Source organism: Herpailurus yagouaroundi, unplaced genomic scaffold, assembly GCF_014898765.1.
Source record: "Herpailurus yagouaroundi ecotype Mexico unplaced genomic scaffold, PumYag 141, whole genome shotgun sequence".
In the NCBI taxonomy this organism is placed as follows: Eukaryota; Metazoa; Chordata; class Mammalia; order Carnivora; family Felidae; genus Herpailurus; species Herpailurus yagouaroundi.
In genome coordinates, this window is record NW_024412396.1 from 22396964 (window position 1) to 22424813 (window position 27850).

The 27850-nt window shown below is 37.3% G+C and overlaps 2 protein-coding genes and 1 long non-coding RNA gene across 4 annotated transcripts in view; 1 reads left to right on the forward strand and 2 right to left on the reverse strand.

Annotated features, from left to right (window-relative positions):
- LOC121031389 (uncharacterized) overlaps positions 1 to 12421 on the reverse strand; it is a 411199-nt gene extending 398778 nt beyond the window's left edge. Inside the window, exons 1-2 of the mRNA XM_040476479.1 lie at positions 12375 to 12421; positions 9627 to 10308 (exon numbers count right to left, since the gene is read on the reverse strand). Coding sequence (XP_040332413.1) covers positions 9627 to 10308; positions 12375 to 12421 — 729 coding nt within the window. The remainder of the gene's footprint in view (positions 1 to 9626; positions 10309 to 12374) is intronic.
- LOC121031705 (uncharacterized) lies at positions 53 to 9558 on the reverse strand. The gene is made up of 3 exons (XR_005790859.1): positions 9455 to 9558; positions 5685 to 5759; positions 53 to 140 (listed from the first exon to the last, which is right to left on the reverse strand). It is a non-coding gene; the product is annotated as an uncharacterized LOC121031705 (long non-coding RNA).
- DORIP1 (dopamine receptor interacting protein 1) lies at positions 9885 to 19775 on the forward strand. Of its 2 annotated transcripts, XM_040477027.1 has the most exons (5): positions 9885 to 10000; positions 12739 to 13263; positions 15366 to 15455; positions 16635 to 16769; positions 17823 to 19775. In XM_040477027.1, the coding sequence occupies exons 2-5, from the start codon at positions 12740 to 12742 to the stop codon at positions 18004 to 18006; spliced, it is 933 nt and encodes a 310-aa protein (XP_040332961.1). In that variant the 5' UTR covers positions 9885 to 10000; position 12739; the 3' UTR covers positions 18007 to 19775. The 2 variants fall into 2 exon arrangements, with proteins under 2 accessions (XP_040332961.1, XP_040332963.1); XM_040477029.1 differs by lacking the exon at positions 16635 to 16769.
- The last annotated feature ends 8075 nt before the right edge of the window (positions 19776 to 27850 follow it).

Genomic DNA, 27850 nt, shown 5'->3' on the forward strand with positions numbered 1-27850 from the left:
TTTATCTCTTTCTGAACTCATAACAAAAGGCTTTACAGTCCTTCATCTTTACCTTGAGTCCATGATTTTCTAACAGGGCCTTGAATTTAATCTTTGTTCTATGGCTCTATCTTCCTTTGAGTATCTTCTGCTGAGAGAAACTAAGGATAAGAAATAGTTTCATTTTCAGACCTCATTCCTACATAGTTTCTCTAAATTGTTGAGAGCCAAATAATTCCTTATTTAGTACAGCTTTGTCTATCCATACCTTACGATACATAATTTAAAAACAAATAAATAAAATACAGTATATACTTTCAGAATTCTGCCTGGAAATCTCCTAAGCCAAATACATTGGTTCATTAAATACGTTTTATGATTTCCCATGTTATGACAGTTGCTAAACCATCTACCATGACAGAACAAGATCCTCCTTTTCTCTAGCTTTCAACAATATTTTCCTTATTCTCCTTTAAACTCTCATTGACATCCTCCTCCATGCCTGTCAGTATCCCACTAACAGTCTTCTCAAACCCCTGTCAGCTTCTGCTTCATGTCTTGTGCCAAAGCCAGTGCCACACTTCAGGTTTTTGCTACAACAGCACTCCAAATTCTGTTCCATTCATCTAATACTATACAACTACTCCAAAAAATAGTTGCTTAAAAAAAATGATTTTATTATATATGGTGATTAAGAGAATCAGGAATTTGGGCAAGTTTCAGCTAGGTGGTCTTTATATTCCTTGTGGCATCAAGGGAAGTCACTTGGAGGTATTCACCTGGTTAATGAGAAGTTTGCAGGGTTCAAGGCAGTTTGTTTCATTCACATATCTGGCACCATGGCAGGGATGACTAGACCGCTGGGCTCAGTTGGCTCTGTTGACCAGAATGTGGCCTCTTCAGCATGATGATCTTCTGTCATGGTGGCTCAAGGCTCTAAGAGCAAGTGTTCAAGTGAACAAAGCAGAAACTTCACAGTCTTTTATGACCTAGCCTCAGAGGTCATAGTGTTTCATTACTGCTGTTCTGTGTAGGTCAAAGAAATCACTAGCCTAACCAGATTCAATAGGAGGGAATAAAGATTCATTATCTTGGTTGAAAAAAATGTCAAAGAACGTGCATCCATTTTTAAAAACAAACATAGCAGATATGCACTACAGAAAATATTCAAGGAAGTTCTGCTGGCTGCAGTGAAATGATACCAGATAGAAACTTAGATCTATAGAAAAGAATGAAGAGCATCAGAAATGGCAAACATGTAGGTAAATAAAAAGGAATTTTTTTATTATTTCCTAAGTTCCCATGTAAACATATACATGCAGTAAAAATATACAACAAGCACAAAACAAAAGACAGAAGTAAATGGATCTGACCTATGCAATTACAGAATTACCTCATTTTATTAACCAGCATGGAAATTATCAATACTGTTAACCAATGAAACAAGGGAGATAGAAAGGTGGCACTCATAAAGAATATAATAGTAAAAGTATTGCAACATGTCACAATGTCACAGGGAGGAAAAAAACAATATGGAGGTGTTTACTTCCCCAGGTCTCTCCTTGAAGGGTCACCATGGGCCAGCTGTGTCTGTAAGATGACCTCTCCAGATAGGCTCTCTGTCTCCAAGTTCAAATATCAAAGTCATCCTCTCTCTTGCCTTTTCAGGCACTCTTACTCTCCCAGGGTACTCATTTCATTACCCTTCTGGAACTATTTTAATATCTACCAACTAAGTTCATAGATTCAAAGCAAAAATTCAACTTTTGGAAAAGCGATATTAAAAATAATTTACTACTGGTGCGCCTGGGTGGCTCAGTCGGTTAAGAGTCTGACTTCGGCTCAGGTCATGATCTCATAGACCATGAGTTCGAGTCCCACGTCAGGCTCTGTACTGACAGCTCAGAGCCTGGAGCCTGTTTCGGATTCTGTGTCTCCCTCCCCTACTCGTGCTCTGTCTCTCTCTCAAAAATAAATATTTTTTTTTAATTAAAAATAAATAAATAAATAAATAAATAAATAAATAGTAGTTTACTACTCCCAAAAAACAAGTGACCAGGGCCAGATAGATTTCCAGGGGAATTCTACCAAACATATAAAGAAGAGTTAACACCTATTCTCTTGAAGTTATTCCAAAAAATAGAAATGGAAGAAAAACTTCCAAACTCTTTCTATGAAGCCAGCATTACCTTGATTCCAAAACCAGACAAAGACCTTACTGAAAAGGAGAACTATAGACCAATTTCCCTGATGAAGATAGATGTAAAAATGCTCAACAATATATTAGCCAAACACATCCAACAATACATTAAAAAAATTATTCACCACGACCAAGTGGGATTTATACCTGGGATGCAGGGCTGGTTTAATATCTGCAAAACAATTAATGTGATTCATCACATCAATAAAAGAAAGGACAAGAACCACATGATCCTCTCAATAGATGCAAAGAAAGCATTTGACAAAAATACAGCATCCTTTCTTGATAAAAACCCTCAAGAAAGTAAGGATTGAAGGATCATACTGCAAGATCATAAAAGCCATATATGAAAGACCCAACGCTAATATCATCCTCAATGGAGAAAAACTGAAAGCTTTCCCCCTAAGGTGAGGAACAAGACAGGATGTCCATTCTAGCCACTGTTATTCAACATAGTATTGGAAGTCTTAGTCTCAGAAATCAGACAATACAAAGAAATAAAAGGCATCCAAATTGACCAGGAGGAGGTCAAACTTTCACTCTTCGCAGATGACATGATACTCTATATAGAAAACGCAAAAGATTCCACCAAAAAACTGATAGAACTGATTCATGAATTCAGCAAAGTTGCAAGATATAAAATCAATGCACAGAAATTGGCTGCATTCCTATATACCAACAATGAAGCAACAGAAAGAGAAATCAAGGAATTGATCCCATTTATAATTGCACCAAAAACCATAAAATACCTAGAATAAATCTAACCAAAGAGGTGAAAAATCTATACACTGAAAACTATAGAAAACTTACAAAAGAAATTGAAGAAGACACAAGAAAAATGTAAAAATATTCCATGCTCCTGGATAGGAAGAACAAGTATTGTTAAAATGTTAATACTACCCAAAGCAATCTACAAATTCAATGCAATACGTATCAAAATAACACCAGCATTCTTCACAGAGCTAAAACAAACAATCCTAAAATCTGTATGGAACCAGAAAAGACTCTGAATAGCCAAAGAAATCTTGAAAAAGAAAACCAAAGCAGGAGGCATCACAATCCCAGACTTCAAGCTGTGTTACAAAGCTGTAAGCATCATGACAGTATGGTACTGGCACAAAAACAGACACTCAGATCAATGGAACAGAATAGAAAACCCAGAAATGGACCCACAAACGTATGGCCAACTAGTCTTTGACAAAGCAGAAAAGAATATCCAATGGAATAAAGACAGTCTCTTCAGCAAGTGGTGCTGGGAAAACTGGAGAGCAACATGCAGAAAAATGAACCTGGGCCACTTTCTTACACCATACACACAAATAAACTCAAAATGGATGAAAGACCTAAATGTAAGACAGGAAGCCATCAAAATCCTCGAGGAGAAAGCAGGCAAAAACCTCTTTGATCTTGCCCACAGCAACTTCTTACTCAACACATCTCCAAAGACAAGGGAAACAAAAGCAAAAATGAACTATTGGGACCTCATCAAAATAAAAAGCTTCTGCACAGCGAAGGAAACAATCAGCAAAACTAAAAGGCAACTGATGAAATGGCAACAGATATTTGCAAACAACATATCAGAAAAAGGGTTAGTATCCAAAATCTATAAAGAACTTATCAAACTCAGCACCCAAAAAAACCAAACAATCCAGTGAAGAAATGGGCAAAAAACATGAGTAGACACTTCTCCAAAGAAGACATCCAGATGGCCAACCAACACATGAAAAAATGTTCAACATCACTCATCATCAGGGAAATACAAATCAAAACCACAATGAGATACCACCTCACACCTGTCAAAATGGCTAAAATTAACAACTCAGGCAACAAGAGATGTTGGTGAGGATGCGGAGAAAGAGGATCTCTTTTGTATTGCTGGTGGGAATGCAAACTGGTGCAGTCACTCTGGAACACAGTATGGAGGTTCCTCAAAAAATTAAAAATAGAACTACCCTATGACCCAGCAGTTGTACTATTAGGTATTTATCCTAATAAATATGCTGTTTTGAAGGGGCACATGCACCCCAATATTTATAGCAGCACTATCAACAATAGCAAAAGTATGGAAAGAGCCCAAATGTCCATCGATGGATGAATGGATAAAGAAGATGTGGTGTATATATACAATGGAGTATTACTCAGCAATCAAAAAGAATGAAATCTTGACATTTGCAACTACATGGATGGAACTAGAAGGTACTATGCCAAGCAAAATTAGTAAGTCAGAGAAAGACAAAAATCTTATGACTTCATTCACATGAGGACTTTAAGACACAGAACAGAGGAACACAAGGGAAGGGAAACAAAAATAATATAAAAACAGGGAGGAGGACAATACATAAGAGACTCTTAAATATGGAGAACAAACAGAGGGTTACTGGAGGGCTTGTAGTGGGGGAAGGGCTAAATGGGTAAGGGGCATTAAGGAATCTACTCTTGAAATCATTGTTGCACTATATGCTAACTAACTTGGATGTAAATTTAAAAAAATAAACAAAAATGAAAATAAATATAGTTTACTACTAATAATTAGAATCCTAGGTAATACTTATTAAGATGAGATGTGTATGTTTAAGGGGAAACATTATTATTATTTTGAGGTAATTGATATGAAAAATGTGAATAGATTGTAAATCCACTGTCATTATCATAACGAATTTCAACCTTATACTTGTCAGTGAAAGAACAAGTAGAGTACAATTTTAAAATACCAAATTATCTGAATTCTGACTGATGAAAAATAAAAGATGTTCAATAAATTAAAAAAAATAAATTATCTTCTGCCATTTGTCATCACCTACTTATGTGTACAAAGACTGGGTAGACTTCTGATGTTAGGTCATAAAAGGCCACGTAAGGTCTGCCTTGTTCACCGAAACACTTGCTCTTACATCCCTAAGCCATCAAGTGAGAAGACAACATGCTGGAGAAGCCACAATACTGCTCAGCAGAGCCAGCTGAACCCAGCCTTCTTCTGTCAACAGTAACTATCAAGAATCTGAGAATATCATTATTAATAGGTCTTGAAAGGGGATTGTGTATAGTCATTTCAAGCATAAGCCCTATGTTAATAAATCATGATCATGATTACTCACTGCAGGTGGCAGAGTTTAGAAAACTGTTTAACAGTGTCTATTAAAGTTGAACATATGCATTCCCTATAATTTCACTCCTACATGTATTTCCAACAGAAATGTATGTGTATGTTACATATATAAGCACCAAAAGACATGTACTAGAATTTCAAATCAGAACTTCTCAGATTAGCCAAAACTGGAAACTACCCAAACGTGTATTGACAATAAATTGGATAAATAAATTATGTGCTATTGACAAAATAGAATACTAAACAACAATAACAATCTATCATGGAACAACATGAATGAATCTCACAATGTTGAAATAAGCTAGATGCAAAAGAATACATATTGTATGGTTCCATTTACATAAATTACAAAAACAGGCAACATGAAGCTATGGTGTTAGAAATCAGGATAGTGGTTACCTTTTAGGCAGGCAGCAGGTAATGATAGGAAGGCAAGGTTGGAGCACTGTATTGTTCTGCTTCTTGATCAGGGAGCTGGTTAGGTAAGTGTGGTAGTTTAAAAACATATCCAATGACACTTTGACACTCCTACCATTAGAAGGTGAAGTACAATTTCCTCCTCTTTTATATGGGCTGGTCTTAGTGACTCACCTCCAGCAAACAGAATACACGGGAACTGACATTGCATGATTTCTAATGCTGTGTTAGAAAAGGCACTAGAGCTTCCACCTGGCCCTCTTTCTTGGGATGCTCACCCTTGCTACCCAGCCACCATGCTATGAAAACATCAAAGAATTGCATGGAAAGGCTCTTTGAAGGTGCTCTGGTCACAGACATACCTAAGGTCACAGCTAACAGGTAGCAACAACAGCTAAACATGTAAGTAAAGGAACCTTCAGATGATTCCAGTCCCCAGTCTTCAAGTTAACCTACCAAGCCTTGCCCAAATTACAAATTCATAAGCAAAATAAATATTGCTATTTTAAGCCACTAAGTTTAGCAGTAATTTGTTATGCAAATATATGCAACTGGAACACACAACAGGTGTGCTCACCTTGTAAAAATTCATCAAGCTACACAGTTATGAAATATATACTTTTCCTTATTATTATTATTATTATAAAGTTTGAATAAAGGTTTGAAATAAAAATCTTATCATGGATACAAGCTAAAGTTCCTCATCACATTTTTAAATAGGTTTCATTGAGAAGTTTTATATAAATTCAAAGTTTTATATCTTCCTAATATTTTTGCCCTTCCCTGCAATTACATAATATAAAGAAAATGTGATGCATTTTTCTCACCACGTCCAATATAGACACCTCCTAATCTCCATCAATTTACCCTTGTACACTGCCCAATTCTGATCATTTATCATGAATGAACGTAAAAAAAGTTGGGAAGCACTGCTATAGCAAATATCTGCCCAGCACCATTCCCTCTTCTTTTGTTAATAGGATCTTACTGTCCTTTGGGGAACTCCCTGCCTTCTGATCAATCAAGTTAGCTGAGACCTAATTGTTCAACTTTTCCTTTAATTCTATTATTCCTCACATCCTTCCAATAAATTTCTATTTTATTCAAGTTGGCAATATTTGGTCTCTAGTTTCTGCAACCAAAGACCTCTTACTGATACATATCTCCAGTGCTAGCACACTGTCTGACATATAGTTGACAATGAAAATATATGAAATAAAATGTTTATAAAATGATATTGAACAACTGATTTTTGACAAAAGCACAAAGACAGCACAGTGGAAAAAGAATAGCCTTTTAAGATACATTGCTGGAACAACTGGGTATCCATACGTAACAAATATGAACCTGAATCCATGCCTTAAACCATAAAAAATTTTAACTCAAAATACATCACAGACTTAAATATACAGCCTAAACTGTAAAACTGCTAGAATAAAACATAGTAGAAGGTCCTTGTGAGCTTAGGGTAGGTAAATATTTCTTAGAAATGACACTAAAAGCACAATCCATAAAAGAACAGATTGGACTTTATTAAAATTTAAAACTTCTGCTCTTTAAAATTCTTCTGTTGAGAATGAAAAGACAAGGCACATACCACAATAAAATCTTTCCAAAGCATTTTTCTGATAAAGAACTTGTATCCAGAGTATATAAAGAACTCTCAAGACTGTAACCACCCAATTTTTTTTTTTTTTTTTTTTTTTGAGCCCTGTGTCCGGCTCTCTGCTGTCAGCACAGAGCCCACTTTGGATCCTCTGTCCCCCTCTCTCTGCCCCTCCCCTGCTTTCTCTCTCTGTCTCTCAAAAATAAACATTAAAAATATTTTTAAAAGATGTTCAACATCATTAGGAAAACACATATTAAAACCACAACAAGATGCCACTACACACCTATTAGTATAGCTAAAATTAAAATCTGCTTGTAGATTTTTACCCAAGAAAAAAGGAAAGATCTGTCCACTCAAAGACTTGTACACAAATGTTCATAGCAGCTTTATTAGTAATAGCTCAAAACTAGACATAGCCCAAATGTCCACCAACAGATGAGCAGATAAGGTACACTACATCCATATAATAGAATACACTCAGCAATAAAAAAGGAATGAACTGTTGGTACACAGAACAACATGGACAAATGTCTAGACAATGATACTGAGTAAAAGAGATCAGACCAAAAAAAAAAAAAAACCTTCCTGATTCTACTTACATAAATTTTTAGAAAATGCAAATGAGTTCTACAATGACATAAAGTAGATCAGTGGTTGCTTACGTGTGGGAGGCAGGGAGGAATGCGAAGAAAAAATTCCAAAGAGGCATGAAGAAACTTGAGGATGATGGATATACTCACTCGACTAGATGATGGGGTATGTATATACGTTAAAGTTCATAAAATTACATACTTTAAATATGTACCACATATTACATGTCAATTATACCTCAATAAAGCTGTCTTTAAAAAAAAAAACCCTGCAACTCAGCTGTCAGATTTTAAAGGAGCAGAAAGGAAACAGAATGGAAATCTCAGTAAAAGGCCTCAGGTAGGTTTGTGAAGCTAAGGCTCAGCAGAGTTTAATGAGCCATCTCTCTGCTATTCTCCAGAAACTGTGACAACCACCACTATTGGGTTCTGCTTTCAGGAAGAGAATAACCCAATCAGTATAAAATGAATTCCGTGTCTTGTGAGAGATTGCCAATTGAACATATAATCTACATTTACAAACATTTTTAAAGAATGTTCTACTTACAGCATAGTTATAATATCGAGAGTAAATGTTTTGCTATAAATACCAATACAGACATACGAATTATTTAATCTCTCAGAGCCTCTCATTTCATCTATGAAATGCCACAAGAAATAAGAAAAACAGGGAAACTAAAAAGAGCAGACTGTGCCAGAATTATTAATTCTTCCTTTGAGGGAAGAGCCTCTTTCCTCCCCCTGTGTTCTGAGAAATGTCCATTTCCTCCCATCACCCTGTGCAGTAATTTTATGTTGAGTAAGTCAAGTTTCTCTCCTACTTACCATTCTTCTATCACTAGAATGCTTGAGAGAGGTCCACTAGGAAGGTCCCTGTCATACCCTTGACTAGTCTAGAAGGGATCCAACCTCCACCAGACTCAACTGTGACTAAGGACGACAATGATGTGTTGGACTGGATTTGAGCTGTCTGTATTGTATGTTCTGGAGGTTGGGTTTCACTTTCCAGACAATCATTATTTGTTAAACAGTTGGTTGGGGAATATCTCCACAGCATTTGCATTTATAATAGCAGGTAAAGGTAATTTTTCAGGGTGGCCTGTGTTCTCCAGGAGCTAAGTCACATGAGCTTTGATTTTTTTAAGGGAGGACACAAGAACCAGGGTTTACTGAACAGGAATAGTGGTTGAGCCCACAGACTCTAGCATTAAGCAGCTCTGGCATCAATTCCCAGCTGTCACTTAATGTGTGATAATTTATCATTTCCAAACTTCATTTTTTTCATCTCTACAGTGGGACTAAAACTATCTAATTTCTATCAATTTTTATTAGCTTCCATTGTAAATTACAGCACCCCGCCAATTATTACCTCGACACTAAAAAGGGCAGTAAACATTAACACCAATTCAACTTTTCCTAACTATATACTTACATCAAAAGCTTGTATAATTATAATTTTCTGAGAAAATAAAGCTTTCCCCTTCTGAATTAGGAATTTAAGATGACAAGACCCAGAAGCAAACTAAAATCAATGTCCTAAAAATGATACAAACCTCAAAAAGCCAGGCAGGTTTGCCAACAAAGCTCCGCCTCCATGCAAACCCTGCCCACTTCCGGCTGCCCCACCCACCCTCTAACACTGTAGCACCTCCCCTCACTGCAAGGTCCCGCCCCCCGCACCTGATCTTGGTTCCCATTGGGCAAATCTGGATGCTGTGTACACACGCGACACACGCACGTTTGGCGAGGGCGTCTTCGCGCCTGCGCAGCAGCGCCGTCAGGCGGCTGGGAACTAGGGGCTGGGGGGAGGGGGGCCGAGGTCAGGCCGAATCTTCCTCCGTAATAAGAAGCTCCGCGTCCTGCGGTCCTGGCTCCGTGGGTCCGGTCGGATCCGGCCTGGGCGCTGGATCTGCTGTGGCTCCCTCCGCGGCGGGTGCGATGGAGGCCGTGCCAGAGCCCAGCACTCACGCCGGGGAGGCCCAGACAGCGGGCGGTGCTAGTAGATGAGGCGGCGGCGGCGGCTGCAGCACGGGCTCTCCATGAGCAAGCGGCGGCGACGACGGGTGCGGCAGCACCGGCGGTTTTCGGTCCCCGGGGAGGTACGAGAAGTCGGCTTCCTGGTGGACGGAGACTGGCCGGTGTGGGAACGCCTTCCGCGGCCCGGACCTCCCGCCAGTGCCCGCAGTCCCAGGCGCTTAGGGGAACACTGCCTGACCGTGGGCAGGGGCGCCGAGCCGTATCACCTGCTCCTGGCTCAGGGACCTGCCAGCCCTGCGGGACCAGCCCTCGGTGCCAGGCCTTCGCCTGCGCGGAGGGCCGGGGGCGGCGTAGGCGTGTCCGAAGCGCGGGGGACGGAGGCGGGCGCCCACCGCGCGCCCAGCGGGTCCCTGCCCAGAGCCCCGCGCTGCTTCAAGGGGGAGCGCGTGGCCGTTTTTCTGATTATTTCGGGGTGCTGATTCGAGAGGGGACCCTTAGGACCGCCGAGCTCTTAGGGAATCCGGCATTCAGTAGCTAGGGCGAGTGGTCTGATCGTCACGATCAGCGTGGAGTACAGATTGTCACCCTTGAAAATGACCCCAAAAGAAAGGTGTCGTTTTGCCAAGGAAAAAGGTCGGGGGAGTTTTCCAGGTTTATTTAAACTGGAGGGCCTGTTGAATCAGGACGATAATGCCAGCAGGATATGTCCTCCAGGGCTTCTAATACGGTGCCTAAGGAAACCGTCTTTGACGATGTGGAGAAATCTCAAGACAATTTTAAGTAAAGCTCTTTGCAGCCATTTCTCCGCCTTTTCTGCTCATTTTTGTTGTAACTTACTTTGTAACAAATCACCACGTTAATGCTGAAAGGATTAAGTGTCCTCTAGTTCTTCCAAGCCTCTCTACCCTGCACTTTCCCTCCCCGCAGAAAAAGGCTAGAGAAGTTAATTTCGTTACACATACATACATATATATATATGTAAAAGTGTAGTTTAATTCTCTTAAGTATAACAATTGCTGTAAATATTACTTATTTGGTCATGTCTAAAAGATAATTTGAAGAAAAACGTTTATGACTCCTTCACAATTTAACATTTGGGAATCAGAACTCAGGCTTAGACCTTGCTACAAAGTTCTTAAAACTTAAACAGAAATAAATGAAACCATGAAGGAAGTCATTTTCATTTTTAAAGTTTTGAATGCCATATATGTATTTTTTTAACCTGCTCGGGAAACATGTTAGTGTTTGTGTTTGCCTAAGGCTCCAGATTTACCACGCCCTCTTATTCCTAAATGGTTGTCTAGAGCCAACAACATGTTACCAACTGTGTAAAGTTCTACACTTAAGACTAAATATAGTGTTGAATATTTTGTAGTCCACAGCATCTTGCCTCAAGCCGAAAATACTGTGCCCGTGCATGTGTGCCTGCATTTAATATATTGTAGAACTGAATTTTTAGTCTGCTAGTATTGTAAATTTGGTTGGAATTTAATTTAAGTGTAAAACAGATTTTTTTAATTGAAGTATAGTTGACACAGTGTTACATTGGTTTTAGGTGTACAACAGTGATTCAACAACTCTATGCTATGTGAACTTAATTTCTTACACAAATAAAACACATAGGTCTGCAGTATTGAGTATTGGATTTATGTTGTGCTTGGGAGTATGTGTGTGGCACTTGAAAAGTCAAAATAAGACATTGACCTCAGTCATGAATTGGTCTCTTCCTATTCTTCAGATGCTTTCCTTTTTCATGGAAATATGCTTTTCCATAAAAGTAACATTGAGAAACCCTATGATATTTTTAGTTTAGATATTTACTGTCCCAAGTAAAGCAGTATTTTCAGTTCAGTTTCATTAGGACCTCATTCTTTAACTTTTTAAAACTTTGCTTTATATAATGACACAAACATGTTTATAGAATACTGGCAAAGACCTTAAAAACAAAATGTTTAGCTAACCCCAAGGTTAGGGGAAGGATAAATAACAGTTTAAGTAGGGTGGACGTCCCTGTTAATTCCCAAAACGAACGGAGAGGAGAATCAGATTACTTACCAAGTTCTAAGTTAGATCTTCATAGCATGGTCTCTGCAGTTAGGATTATAGGGTATCCAGCATGGTCCTAAATTGCAAGTGAAAATCCCAAAGTGCATAGAAATGATTTTTGTATCAGCTGTGGCAATGATTCAGTTAAGTACTGTGGATTACTTTTCATATGAGGTCTCAGATAATTGGCCATTCTGTAGCTGAACTAAGAATTCCATTATAGCAATTTCATAAGTGCAACCATGCATATTAAAAAGGAAATGAAGCACAGCTTGTATTTTGAAGGGAGGAGAAAGAGGTTTACATTAGGAATACACCCACCCAAATTTAGATTGCATCTTCAAAAGCTCTGTTTTCATTTAGGACTTATTTATTTCAGGGTCTTCCTATAGCAAAGATAAAATCTGCAGTATAATTAGTGTAAAAGTCTATCACGTGCTCATCCTATACCTCAAAAAAGATCGCGCTTCTAAATGGTCTTTCCAGAGACCATGCATATTGCCAATATGGCAATTCTGAGCCAATTCTGGCTCAGCTAGAATTGTTTTAAATTTTTTCATTATATTGGTAGGCCTTCTAACCAAATTTAATTTGAATTTTTTTTAAGATTTTATTTTTAAATAATCTCTGTACCCGACGTGAGGGTTGAATTTACAGTTGGAAGATCAGGAGTGGTATGCTGTACTGACTGAGCCAGTCAGGCACACCTAATTTGAATGTTTAGACAAGTTTGTTTTGATTTGAACACATCTCAAAAATTTAACATATAAAGTCACAAATTTACATGTTCTATTTTTAAACTTTTGAAATGCAGGATGAAGACACTGTTTGAAGAGATCAAAGCATCAATTAAAAATAACTATAACCAAGATCGCTCATTTTGGAGGCCTGTTCTTCCTTGGGGAGGTGTTTTTACTATCAAAGCTGGCCGCAAAGCAGTATCCTGTACGCCACTTTATGTTGAAATAAGACTGAAAAATACCTGCACCATAGATGGATTCTTGATGTTACTATATGTCATTCTTAATGAAAATGAAAATTTCCCCAGGGAGCTCTCTCTTCATTTAGGTAGAGAGTTTGTAGACTGTTTCCTTTACTTAATGGACACCTACAGTTTCACAACTGTGAAGCTACTTTGGATTTGGGACAAGATGGAAAAACAGCAATACAAATCTGAAGTTCATAAAGCTTCATTAATAATTGATTTATTTGGTAATGAGCATGATAATTTTACAAAAAATCTTGAAAATCTCATGTCTACCATACAAGAGAGTTACTGTTCCAACTGGCGATGCCCAACTCGAGTACAGGAAGATCAGCAACGCACGATTAATATAAAGTAAGTTGCTTTAAAGTGTCACTCTTAGCGAAAATAATACAGTTTTTAAATGAATGTTGCTATAAGTAAATAAGTATAGTCAGAGCACTTTCTAAAGTACAGACCTTGTGTAGTTACTTACACATGGTAACCACATAAATGCAAGACTATATAAGTCCCATGACAAGTGTTAACTATTTATTAAATCCAGATATCTTGGAATTGACTTTATAAAACCAGCTAGTAATTATTTCACTGGGAAAGTAATGAATTAGTATGAAAAATGTTTTACTCTTGCTTTGAATTTGCTAATATGAGTGTGTAGATAATTATTTTTTTGTGTCATAAATGTAACCTCTTGAAGAACATTTAACACTATATTGAAATGTGTCACCCCTTGAATGGATTTCTGTTGGGTAGGCTATTTCTACATGAACAAGAAGATTGAAAGTATTTCAGAGGCGCCTGGGTGGCTCAGTCCGTAGAGCTTCTGACTGTTGATTTTGGCTCAGGTCATGATCCCAAGGTTTGTGTGATGAAGTCCTGAGTTGGGCTTCTCACTGAGTATGTAGCCTGCTTAAGATTTTCTCTCTCTCTCTCTCTCTCTCTTTCTCTCTCTCAAACTCTCTCCCTCCCTCCCTCCCTCCCCTTCTCTCTCCAACTCACACTTTCTCTCTAAAAAAAAAAAAAAAAGCATTTCTTCATGTCATGGCCAGGACATAATTATAGACTGAAACCCTAAACTCAGAATCTTCATACCTGGAGAGGATATGAATGTGAGGAGCTTTCTCCCTGACGAGGAGAGGTGCTGATAGCCTACCGAGTATTTTTGGTTTCGAGAGAGAAGGCATACCTCCAGGCTGGTAAATGATAGGGAAGAAGGCCAAACTGGCAAGCCCTAGTGTAGTGTTGGGAAACATTAAAGCCCCCAGGGCACATTAGCTGGAAAAGGGATAACTGTCAGTAGAAAAACAGGACAGAAAAACAAGCCCAAACACATTGTTGTCAGAAAGTGTATTTGGCCCTGTGGTTCACAAAAGCAGCCTAATAGATGTTCCCTTTTGAGAATATACAGTACATACCCCAACTTACTAGATTCACATTTCTTTATAGTATATTTAGTTTAATATTATCACATCATGCTACTTAGGGAAAGCTGAAGATACTCTTTTTAGAGTCTGCCAGCGAATATCTCTCTTGTTCTGAAATACACTTGGTCTGTTTTCCTGTGTTACTGATACGATGACACTGATTTTGAAATCTCTATCCCGGAAAAAAGTTTTGTTATTCTAATTTTTTTAATGTTTATTTGAGAGAGAGAGAGAGAGGGAGAGAGAGAATGAGCAGGGGGAGGGGCAGAGAGAGAGGGAGCCACAGAATCTGAAGCAGGCTCTAGGCTCTGAGCTGTCAGCACGTGCCCAACATGGGGCTTGAACTCATGAGCCGTGTGATCACAACCTGAGCTGAAGTCGGATGCTTAACCGACTGAGCCACCCAGGCGCCCCAAGCTTTGTTACTCTATAATAAACTAAAAAGCATTTTAGAAATTTGTTTCTTCAAAAACTAATATCAGTTTATATATGTTTTGAAATATAATGATTTATAATCCTATATTAATACTATTATTTTAAGCTTCTCAATAAAATATTTTTTGTCATACTGTTTATATTCCATGTAACTTTTTAAGGCTTTTGCCTTTATTTAAAACAATCTCTGAAGTATGTAGCAAGAAATTTTTTAACAAATCAGGTTAACTGAAGCCAACAATGCTATAACTTGCATTTAGTCATGTAACTGGCTGCTCTCCTGATTCTGGGTCCTACCTTTCTTCCCCTAAGACCAGAATCTGCTCTACTGAAATCTCTAGAAAAATTTTTAAAGTAACAACTGCATATTTCAGGATCAGTTTACAGAAGGATTTGATGTTTCTTGGAAAGCTGCATGCATTAATGTTTATTAAGTTCAACTGATTTCCTATGATTATAACAAAGGTGAAAAACAGAGGTTATACTTTTATATTTGGTTTGCTAATAATGAATTGACCTGTAAAATTTGCTATCCTAATAATGTATTTACATGAAAAATGTCAAAGCAGTTCTTACATGCGTTTTTAATTGTTGTAGTCCTCCCCAAGAAATTCCTCATGGAAACTTGATACGACTGGCTGTGGATGAGTTATTCTGTTCCAGGATTGAACTGTGTGAAGAGAGTGGGTGAGTATATGAGAGACATTTAAGATGAAAGTATTTATGTTTTTTATAAAGAAACCTGAACAGATATGGTCTTTGGTGTTAATACTTTATGAAATAGCAACTCACAAGTATTTAGGAAGCCTAACGTTTTTGGAATCTTAACACCTACCGTAGTTTACGCTGCTATTTTATGCTGTGTTGTCATTATCAAATATCACTATATAGAATATTATACTACATTTAATTGATGAATACAAAGCAAATGCCTTTTCTTTTCTTTCCCCACTGCTGAGTAGGTACAATAAAACCTTGGTTAACCGGAACCCAGCTAATCGGACCCTCAATTAACTGGACTTTTTTCTGCATTCCTCATTTAGGACAAAGAGGTAAATGGCAACCAAAAAATTCAACATAGTTAAAAAATTCAAAAGGGGCAGAACATATTCATCCCAGTCGCTTAACAATTTCTATATCTTCAGAAATGTACAATGAGAGTTAATATTTAGAAGGATGATCTTAAAGCTAATTAATCACAAGGGAAGAATAAAATACATTCAGTTAATTGTACTTAAGTCCAGAAACTAGACTAATGTATTTTAACAGCAAACACTGAAACACAATGGTTTTCTGATTAACTTTAGTCAGTAACATTTGGGAACCAAAATACTGTGCTCTGAGTATTCCGGTTAATCGAGATTTTACTGTATAATTGTGTATGTTATATTCTGATCCACATGCTTAATATGTAATAGTGCTAAGAAAACAGAATTTGTTTCATCCTAATGGCAAAAGGATGCAATTAGGGAATTTTATGTAATATAAAAATGACTGTAAGAGTCATATTATTTACCTCTGCCATTATTCCTTGAAACCAGCTGAGAGAGAAAAAGCAAATGTATCTCTACATAAAAATAAAAGCTTTTATATCAGTTCAAAAGACTACATGTTTTATAAGCTTAGGAAAAAGATAGCTAGCTTTTCCTGGAGTTTTGCAAGTATATGACTTCTTGTATATAGAATCTCACAGCTGATAAGTTTCTGGATATAGGTATATAAGATACTATTGTAGCCACACCATTACCCATGCCTAAAATAGATAATTATTCTTATTAGGAAATTAAGTAATAAAGACAATCCAGAAGTGATAAAAGGCAGTTTTGCTTTAAGTGTAATAAAGTTCATGCCTATTTTCAATTTTAGATGTGGTGGCTTAAGAGAATTTTCCCAGCGAGTTTTCTGCCATGGGGCACCCCCTTTTGTTGTCTTAAATATGCAGCATTGGAAATCTGAAGATCTAGCATATGTACCATATTACTTGGATTTATCTGATCACAAGTAGGTGTTTTCCTATTCGGTTTATAAAACTAATAAAAAATACATTTATTTTCTATTTTTCTGCTATCCCATCATGATTGTGACTAGCCCTTAAGGTAATATTGTTGAAAAAAATCATAGCTATCTTCTTTTTTTTTTAGTGTATTTTTTTTAAGTTTATTTATTTTTGAGTGAGAGAGAGAGAGAGAGAGAGCAGAGGAAGGGCAGAGAGTGAATCCCAAGCAGGCTATGAGCTGTCAGAGCCCAATGCCGGGCTTGAATTCATAAACTGTGAGGTCATGACCTGAGCTGAAATCAAGAGTCAGACGCTTAACCTGAACCACCCAGGTATCCCGTAGCTCTCTCTAACTGTGTGTATCCTGAGTAAGATTAGAATCTACTACAGGGAGTCATTCACTGGCAGTGTGCACAGTGGTTGGACTATGGAATAGACAGAATTGGGTTCAAATCCCAGCCCCACCTTTTACAAGCTATGTAACCGTGGGCCAGAACTTAACCAGCTGAAACATCAGTTTCTTATTCTGTAAAACACTGCTGACAGTACCTATCTGGTACATAATTTTGAAGATTTAATGAGATAACACATGTAAAGTGTTTAGGATAGTACCTGACACATAGTAAACAGTAAATACTATTACTTGTATTTCAAGTCAAAGTAGTGTATAGTAGGAGGTCATCATTTAAACAAAAAATGTTACTTTCAATATCAGAGATGAAAATATCTGCATTCAAATTAGGACATACAGAGTCTCAACTTTTTGCCTTTGAAAGGCTTTTTGTGTGTGTGTTCTCTTATGTAACCAAACAATACAGATTATCGTTAATCTGTTAAAGTGTTTTTCAAAATTCCTCAATTGTACAATTTTTTAAATTCTTAAATATTTTACTTTAAATTACCAATTATAGCACATGATTTTTACAGATGGATATCATTTTTAGGGACTAGAATGCAAACAATATTGATATTTTTATTCCTTAATTAAGAATTGAAAGAATATTTATCAAAGAACAAAGTATTATCTTTTTTGCTATACTTTGTCTTTTAATTTGCAGGTATTTGTTGGAAGGTGCCACATTATTTAACAAAGAGGAACATCATTATTCTGCAGCTTTCCAGATTGATGGACATTGGATGCACTATGATGGCCTCAGAAATGTGAATTTAATTTTGTTAAATAAACCCCCAGAGTTTCTCCTCTTGTCATCATTGGTTTATATTCGAGCAACAGAGAAATAAATATAGACTGATGCTAAATTAAATTGTTTTCCCTCCTGCCCATGCTCCCCCAGATGAAGGGCTTTTATTTTGTAAATTCTTGGTATCCAAGGAAATATTTGAACTATACTAGTTTCAGAGGTGTATTTTTCCAGTGTTTAGCCCCAGGTAAATATTATATATACAGAATCTATGCAAAAATGTTTGTATTTGTTTTTTCTATGTCCTGGGTTATTTTTATACAAGCATAACAAGCATACATTATGTTGAAATAAAATGTATCTTGTAGCCTTTGTATTTTTCATTTATATGTACTCAAAGGATTTTTGCAGTTCTGTCCTTGAATCTAAGAAAATACTTCATCATTTGAATTCTCAATTTTTCTTTTTGGATATTCAAATAAAACCTGGTTACAAGTCAGTATTTCAGTTTATATAAATTTAACAGTTCAAAGTGTATCTGACTATATTTTTTGCCCTACCTCACTAAAATCCAAAGTGCACTGTTGGATCTAGCATGGATTTGAATGTACAACTTATAGATGGCTTAGTCTTTTTTACTTGTTGATTTGCCTAATTTTCCTGCAATAGTTTTTAAAAATACTTTGGTGAGAATATTTTTCTGGGCTTGAATTATTTCTCTATAATGGCAAATTACTTTAACCACTTGCTAAAGTATTATATACCTGCCAGCAAATTTTAAGTGTTAACTAAGCTCCCAAGTTTAATTAAAGTTATTGTTACAAGTAAATTATATAACATAACTAAATGTAATGGAAATCCTCTAATAAAAATCTATTCTGAAGATAAGACAACTATAAAAAAATATTAGGCAACTGGATGTTTACTAATGTTGGGTTAACAATAGAAATGTACTTTAAATATATATTTAAGAGAAAACGGTGTCTGCAATATTTTTTGTCCTAGTAAGTCACATTGGCACAGAGAAAAAAATACTTAACATTTTTGGAGTAACAAACTGCGGGCTTCCTTGTAAGTAGTAAACTGATAGCATGAGGGTTTGATTTGCAATATAAATCACAAGAATTTTGTAATTATCAGAAATTATGTTTGTTTTCAAAGACCCTAAGATCTCTCTTCCTATTACAGTTTTAAGGGAAAAAATTAAGTATTATTCTCAAGGGAAAATACTTTTTGAAATTTATTATTATTCACTTTAGTGTTTAATTTCAGTAAACAGTCTATCTTAGATTTTGGGTTGGGATTGAGTGTAGTATATTTGGAGATTTCTACATGATAACACAGTTCACTGCCATATACCAAATTTAATTCAACAAATTAAGTCAGTCTTACATTGGCTTGGTGCCATGTTGAAGTAGCTTACAGAAGAATTACTAAATGTGAGTGCAATGTTGCTGAGAATGCCTCACTTTGAGCAAACTGTGAAAATTGCATCTTGTGCAAGATAAAAAAAAATAGCAATTTATTTTACAAAAAAAATCTACGCTAGAGTTTATTTAAATAGTCCCCACCATGTATTTAAATAGGATTTTATTTACAGCAGACTTTTGTGGGGACACCTTAATGCATGAATCAAAGTATACAACAACACAAATATTAGCATATACATAAGTGGTTCATTAACATAATTATTCCTAAGGCAGATTATTCTTTTAAGAATTGCACTTTATTTGGAACAATACTAATTTATCACAAAACAATGACTTACCTACCTCACAGGGTTGTTGTGAGGATTAAGATGTTTGTTAAAATCTTAACTACCTTGAACATGCTAATAAAGATATATTTTTTCTACCTCTTTCATATACAGCAAGTCTCCCAGATTCTCTTTACTAATGAAGTTTTTAGATGTCTTTTTTAAGTTATTTATTTGGGTAGTTGCTCCTATCAGTAATAGACTTGATGTGTAATAGAATTTAAGTATGCCTTCTGGACCTCAAGATAGTTGGATTTTAAGGATAATAAGTAGTTTATTGTTACAGTAGTGGTTGGTTGGTAGAAAGAAGCAATTATCCCCTGCTGACCAAATAGTAAGTAGAAAATGGGTGAAAAATAATTAAATGGCATTTTCTGTAGAATGTGAAGGTGAAGGTATGGAAAATTCTTTATAACCTGAAACATGCTTAGAAAAATCATAATACAGGGGGGGCACCTGGGTGGCTCATTCAGTCATCTGTCCGACTCTTGATCTCAGTTCAGGTCATGATCCCATGAAGTGGGAATGAGCCCCAGGTTGGGCTCTGTGCTGGCAATGTAGAGCCTGCTTGGGATTCTCTCTGCCCCTCCCCCACATTTTCTCTCTCTCTCTCTCTCTCTCTCTCTCTCTCTCTCTCTCCCTCCTTCTCTCAAAAATAAAATTAAAAAAATCAGAATATAGGGGCAACTGGGTTGGCACAGTTGGTTAAATGTCCGACTTCAGCTCAGGACATGATCTCACAGTTTGAGTTCAAGCCCTGCATTGGGCTCTCTGCTGTCATCACAGAGCCTACTTTGGATCCTCTGTCCTCCTCTCTTTGCCACTCCCTGCTTGCTCTCTCTCAAAAATAAACATTAAGGAAAAAAGAAAAATCGGAATACTGAAGCAGGGGGCAGTGAAAGATAGGAAATAATACATTTTTAAATGCCAAAATCCATAACTATACTTACGGGAAGAGCAAAAATGATTTTAAAACCCCAGCCTATGTCAAAGGGGGATAAGGTACAAACAAAGCAAATTTAAGGAATAATGTCCAAGTTCTTTGCAGCAAAAGAAACCTTTTACCCCCAATTTAGCAAATAATCTTATATTTATCCTTCAAATATTATTAGGGTTGACTTAATATCTGAGGCATTGTCACTGGATCTGATCCAACCAATGAGGATAAACTAAAGATAACTACCACAGGCATGCTTACTAGGGTGACTCCCATGTTCCATTTCCTTCTTAGAGTATGAACAAACAACTAAGCTATATAAGCAGATAACTCCTATGACACAAAAAGCTATACATGAGCATATCAACAGTTTAGTTTTATAATTAAATGATTAAATGATATTTAATTATTTGAAAATAATTGTAGTGTGCTATAGGCATAAAGGGTAAGCAGTTCATGCAAAAATGACTGCAATTATTGCTGCTGAATTACAGCCAAAGCAAACATTTATATTCTCATTTTCCTTTGTCAATGCTCTAACATTTAAAAGCACCAAAATTTTCTGCCTTAAAAGCTACAATCACACAGCTTTTGAAATTCATTGCAATGACTTGATGCCTTACTAACAGGGGTTCCTACCCACCCAACTGGCCCCAGGGTTCACTATCTGGTCATGTAGACAGCCTAAAATTTAATTTGATCCCAAAGAAAACAACATTTGACTCTTACCTTAAGTTGAGGAGGAAGATAATGGGGAGGCTTCTGGAGCTAGGTGATTTCTTTACATGCTGATTTCTACCAAGAATGTGTATTATATTATTTATCCTCAGTGAGAAATCAGTTCCATAGTCCAACCATTGTTTTCTCAGTGACGTCTTCTGCAACGTATCAAGAGGACTATCACTTGAAAAAGTGAGCTTCCCCAGCAGGACCCTCAAAAATGATGTGGAATGGAAGAGCAGCTTGGAGAGCAAATGTGAAGACAAGTTAGCCATAATAGTTTGTATGCTTATTTACAGTTTCATGACTTGCTTGTTTTCCCTTTGAATTTTGCAAACTCTCATTTTTAATATGATTATAAAAATAATACATACCAATTTAAAAATCAGTAAATCCAAAAAAGAATAAAGAAGAAAATGATCATCCATGATTTCTCCACCCAGTGATCATTAGTTCACACTAGTAAAGCCTTTTTGAAAAGTCCAGCGTAGCTTCATAGTACTAAAGAGAATCAAGAGCCAGGGAGTTAGGGCTTTGAAGAAGTGTATGCTCCTGGGGGCCAGCATAGTGGTAAGACAAGTTATCAACATGAGAGAAAAGTAAAGACTCTGAAGAAAAGTGCTGTGGCCACCTGTTCAGACGTTTCTTCCTGCCTGAACACGTGCCTTTAGAAGCTTTCATCTTCCCAAACCTTCAAGAACTAATTATTTTATTTTATGGAGGATGTCATTTCTCTACACTCCTCTACCAACATCTCACAACTAGTATCCCAGGTGCTAGAGTCAGGAAGCAAGGTCCTGGTGATATAAATTGTCCCGAAACAGATACAGCTAAACAGATTTTGTTTCTCTGTTAATCTAATGGTATAACAAAGAAAGATTAAAATAGAAAGATTAAAATAGACTGAGCATAATTAGCTTGCTTTAAGGGTAGAGTAGGAAGAAAGCATAGCGAGGGAGTTTGTGAAAAGCAGGCACAATAAATAGTTCTGCATCCCCAACATTTGGGAATTTTAGGTCAGAAAAAAAGAAGAGGAAAGGAGGCAGCAGGAAGCACAGAAAAGCTGACTTGTGCTCAGCTCAAGGAGAGACCAGGTTAAGGTTTGGAGAGCATAACTGGCTGGCTAGAGAAGTTTTTACCTGAGCAGGCTAAGGTTGATTTAGGGGCTACAAGCTAGAACAAGTTAATAACAGATATTCTCTGCAGCATTTATATAATACATACATACTATCTACTATTTGCTAGTTGAATTGGGTACTATTTATGCCCTGGAGGCAAGTACATGTCTAGAAAAAGGGAAGGATGAGTGAATCAATGACGACTGTATAGAAGGAAGTGCTATGGCAGGGGCAGTACCTCAGGCTTACAGAGAGAGTACAGAGGAAGGGTAGCTCTGCATGATATCTGCTGTGAGGTCTTTGAAACGGGCCTTCCACAGTTGCCTGCCTAGCATCCCTGGAGGAGGTTTGTAGAGGAAAAAGACTAAGGATTGCCTAACTTGTGCTTCCAAGGGTAATTGTGAGGTCTCATTATCTCTGCCTCTACCCTCAAAGCCTAACCACCTTTAATCTCCATTAGAAAGCTATAAATCCTAAAATTAAAGAGAAAACAAATTTCAAACATCAAGTTTAAAAAGGAATTTATTGTAGCTAAAGTATTCCATGGGATTAATAATGTCAAATATTTTCTACTTCTGGTAGAAGGGAAGAGACTTGAGGAAACTGAGAGAACCATTGGGACTGGTCTTCTTTCAATACCTGGGGAATCAGCTGTCAACTGGACTTATGGAGGGACAGGAAGGGGGCCGCGGGCGGGGGTCATTCCCAACTCCTGCAGTTTTTCTACATCAACACGAGGGGGCAGAAGCTCCTCAGTATGGAACGTGAGAAACCGAGAGAAAGAACCATACCTGAACTTTTTGGCCTTAAAGTATTAACCTACTTTATAATTTGGGTGAAGGAAATCCAGTTTTCCTTTTTTTCTGTGACACTGTGCACATTCATTTAAAATAACTTTTTTAATGTTTATTTTTAAGAGAGAGAGAGCCAGAGAGAGACTGGGGCGGGAGGGGGTGGGAGGGGGCTGGGGTATGGGCGGCCCGCCACGGGGAGGGAGACAGAAGCAGAGACACAGAATCTGAAGCAGGCTCCAGGCTCTGAGCTATCAGCACAGAGCTTGATGTGGGGCTCTAACCCACAAACCATGAGATCGTGACCCGAGCCGAAGTCGGTCACTTAACCAACTGAGCCACCCAGGCCCCCTGGCACTGTACACATTCACAGCTTGGGGATAACATCTTTGATGAGGCTGGCTATACTCTGCCAACAATACCCCAGCTCAAATAATATTTGCAAATTGACTCCCAGGTTTCGTCATCTACTTCCTCAACTCCTGTAGTTTCCACACTCCCCTCCGCTTTCTTCACCTCTTTTTTTGGAAAGGATTAGGAACACCTGTCCCTAGAGAGCTTACAGAAATGCCAGAAGACCTGATTCAGAATTGACATTTTTCACCCGAAAGTTCGTGGAATTGTAGGCTTTCGGGTGAATCTCATATGATCACATTACCACTGGACCATCTCTATTTTTTTTTTCTTTAAGTTTATTTATTTTTGAAAGAGAGAATGTGTGAGTGGAGAAGGGGTAGAGAGAGGGAAAGAGAGAGAATCCCAAGCAGGCTCCACACTGTCAGCACAGAGCCCAATGTAGGGCTTAAACACACAAACCATGAGATCATAACCTGAAGCAAAGTCGGACACTTAACCAACTGAACCACCCAGGTGCCTTGGATCATCCCTATTATTATCAGTTCTCAATTACTAATTTTTCATGCTGTCAAGGAGAGAGAGGTAAGAGTATACCTGTTAAACACCTAGACTCTGAAGCAGATTGCCTGGGTTCAAACTTGGATTCTGGTTGTGTGGCATCGGTCCTGTTATTTAACCCTTCTGTTCCCGAGTTTCCCTACTGTAAGATGGAGATAATAATAGAATATATCTCACAAGGTTGTGGGAGGATTTAATGATTATGATTAGAACTTAGTGCCTGGCAGAGAGTAAGCACCATGAAAGTATTATCTACCATTATTGTTGATTCCTCTATTTTTTTTTTTAATTTTTTTTTCAACGTTTATTTATTTTTGGGACAGAGAGAGACAGAGCATGAACGGGGGAGGGGCAGAGAGAGAGGGAGACACAGAATCGGAAACAGGCTCCAGGCTCTGAGCCATCAGCCCAGAGCCCGACGCAGGGCTCGAACTCACCGACCGCGAGATCGTGACCTGGCTGAAGTCGGACGCTTAACCGACTGCGCCACCCAGGCGCCCCTCCTCTTTCTATATTTTATTAAGAAATGAAATTAGTAGATACGTAGTGCTACTGCAGAAAATGAACTAACATCTGTATGAATATCTCAAGTTTGTTGCTGAAAATAATTGCTGGTATTTCTGTGTCAATTAAGCTCATGGAAAAAAAATTATAATATTAAAAGAGTAAAAGAATGTTAAATTCATGAATTAGTTTGAAATGCAAAAACAAAGGAAAAGTACAAATGTTGGAGGAAAGTAAATAGTTTAAATTTCCCTCGATACTAAATAATACCTATGAAATATCACATCTTATTTCTGCTCAAAACCATTTATCCACCAGGTACTGTCCAAAATAGTTTATCTGCCATTGGCTCTAAAAGTTTTTGAGACATAGTCCTCTATTCATTGGGAACCACCTACTCTCTTAGATTCTAACACCCCTGCCTATATAAACTTCCAACTCTTAACTGGCCTCATTAGCACAGTAGGCAGCATGTTACTCTCAAACTATTAACCCTCCTTAGGGCACACACAAGAATATCCTTTAAAAGACTTTCTTCCTGATTGGGATGACAGAAGTGATTGGTCTATTCCTATGTAGATCTTGCCATACTTAGTAAGGGATTTAAAGATTTTCATATACTTGAAAAATAAGAAGCTTCCTTTCTTTCATTATATTTTAATGTTATACATAATTTGAGCCGAAAAGAACCTGAGGCCAATAAGACCATTGGTAGGTAAATTAATAAAACAGCATATGAGATACTCTTGTCTATTGTTGATGGGAATGCAAAATGCAACCTCTTAGAAGAATTGAGAAGTTTATGGACTGAATGTTTCTGTCTCCCTAGCGCTCATATACTGAACCCCATCTCTTCCTTGTAATGGTATTATAAATTGGGGCCTTTGGGAGGTGATTAGGATTAGATGAAGTCCCGAAGACGGAGCCTTCATGAACAGGATTAGTGTCCTTAACAAAAGTCATGAGAGAGCTTGATTCCTCTCTACTCTCCGCCATGTGAAGATACAATGAGAAGTGGGCAGATTGCAACCCTGAAGAGGGTCTGACCAGAACCCACCATGTTGGCACCCTGATCTTGGACTTCTAACCTCCTGAACTGTCAGAAATAAAGTTCTGTTATTTATAAGCCACCCAGTCTACAGCATTTTGTTGTAACAGCCTGAAGTAACTAAAGCAGGCAAAATTATATATCATCTATGCTTTGGCTCAGCAATTCCACTTCTAAAAATCTATGCCCAAAAACACACAATGACAAATGCACAAGGACATTTTTCATTGTGACATTATTTATAAGTGCAAAAGTCTGGCAACAACCCAATGACCATCAGCAGGAGACTACTTCAAAGTTCTGTAGTATATCCACACAGTAAGGTACTAAGCAATTGTAAAAAAATAATTAGGAATTATCTGCATACATTGATATGGAATCTCCAGAATATATTAAGTAAAAAAAAAAAAAGTTGAAAATATACTATCTTTTTTGTAAGGAAATAGGGAAAGGGGTATATTTATTTTTCAATGAAACCAACATCTAATAAAAATGATTACCTATAGAGGAATAAAAACGAACAGGGTGGAAAATATGGAAATGCAGACAAAACTTCTGGGAATGCATCATCTCATATAGTTTCAACTTCAGGATCAAATAAATATTTTATGTAATTAGAAAATAAAATTACATCCAAATATATATACCTAAATATTAAAACCTGAATTTGAGTAGCTTAACTGTATACCAATCAATCACGCTTTACTCAAATAAAAATATTTTATTTAACTCTAAAAACATTGCTTTTAGGAGCACCTGGGTGGCTGAGTTGGTTAAGCATCTGACTCTTGATTTCAGCTCTGGTCATGATCTCTAAGTTCATGAGTTTAAGCCCCACTTCAGGCCCTGCTCTAAGAGCACAAAGCCCACTTGGGATTCTTTCCTTTCTCTCTGCCCCCATGCTCACGCTCTCCTTCCCTCTCTTGAAATAAATAAAGTTAAAAAACGTTAAAAATGTTTTTTAAGTAAGCTCCAGGCCCACATGGGGCTCAAACTCCCAACCCCGAAATCAAGAGTCACATGGTCTACCAACTGAGCTGGCCAGGCACTCCTAAAAGCAGTGCTTTTAACGTTTACCCTTGTGAAATATATCCTAAGGTCAAAAGAGAATCACAGGGACTCTTAACTGCATTCGCTGGCCCTATTTATGCCATCACTGTTATTTTAAAACTATTGTTAAGTGTGTTTAAGATAAATCAAATAGGTAATTATGCTAATGTTGACAGAAACCAAGATTTTCAGGCTAAGAAAAACATTAAAATCCAAGAATTTAAATAAAATCCCTTTTCTCTCTTTTGAAATAAAAAAGGAAGCATTTCCTGACTCTACCTATTGAATAGCCTATAAACAATAACAACTGAGTAGCAGAAAGTACCACCAGCACAGCACTGGGATCTAAAATACCACTTCCCAGCAAAAAAGTGCCAGGGACCCTTGACGAAATGGCTGGTTCTAGATCTGAGGAAGAAAATGTGGAAGAGCCAAACCACAATGATGTTTCAATTTGATACCTGAACTGTGGTTACATAAGAGAAGGAATATCCTTATTCCTAGGACATACATGCTGAAGTATTAAGGGATAAAAGAACATAATGTGTGGTGTCTACTTTTGAATCGTTCAAAACAATAAGAGAAAGGGGATAAAACAAGTGTGGCAAAATGGTAAAAAAACTGGTGAACTTTGGAAAAGGTATTTCAGAGTTCTATTATTCTTACAACTTCTCTATAAGTTTGACATCATTTTAAATCATGTCAAAATAATTTTAATAAAATTTTTTAAAAGCAAGATTTTCAGTGGAATTTAATGGAGGTATCCACTGGACTAAGGCCTATTAATTGAAACACACATATTGAAATGAATATATAAAACATGGTAAGTTCATGATACTTGATCACCTTTAGAGGTTTCTAGGACATCAATTCATTAAAGATTGAAAAGAGAATGAATCAAATATTTCCCCCAACCTTTCCTTATAGGCCTTATCTCAGGGTAACCAAATACGTGATAAGGAAGTGTTTTCCTTTATAGGATTCCAACTAATAAATGCAGGAAAAAAATGACAGAGAATCACTGTTTTGCAACTTAACATAATAATGGATCTGGCAGGGGCACCTGGGTGGCTCAGTCAGTTTGGCATCCAACTTCACGTCAGGT

What these genes read in the sequence shown, in the direction of transcription:
- DORIP1 (XM_040477027.1), top strand. Translation starts at nt 12,740, where the DNA reads ATGAAGACACTGTTTGAAGAGATCAAAGCATCAATTAAAAATAACTAT. An exon ending in CAACGCACGATTAATATAAA is followed by an intron (nt 13,264 to 15,365) that starts GTAAGTTGCTTT and finishes TAATTGTTGTAG; the next exon opens with TCCTCCCCAAGAAATTCCTC. An exon ending in GAACTGTGTGAAGAGAGTGG is followed by an intron (nt 15,456 to 16,634) that starts GTGAGTATATGA and finishes TTTCAATTTTAG; the next exon opens with ATGTGGTGGCTTAAGAGAAT.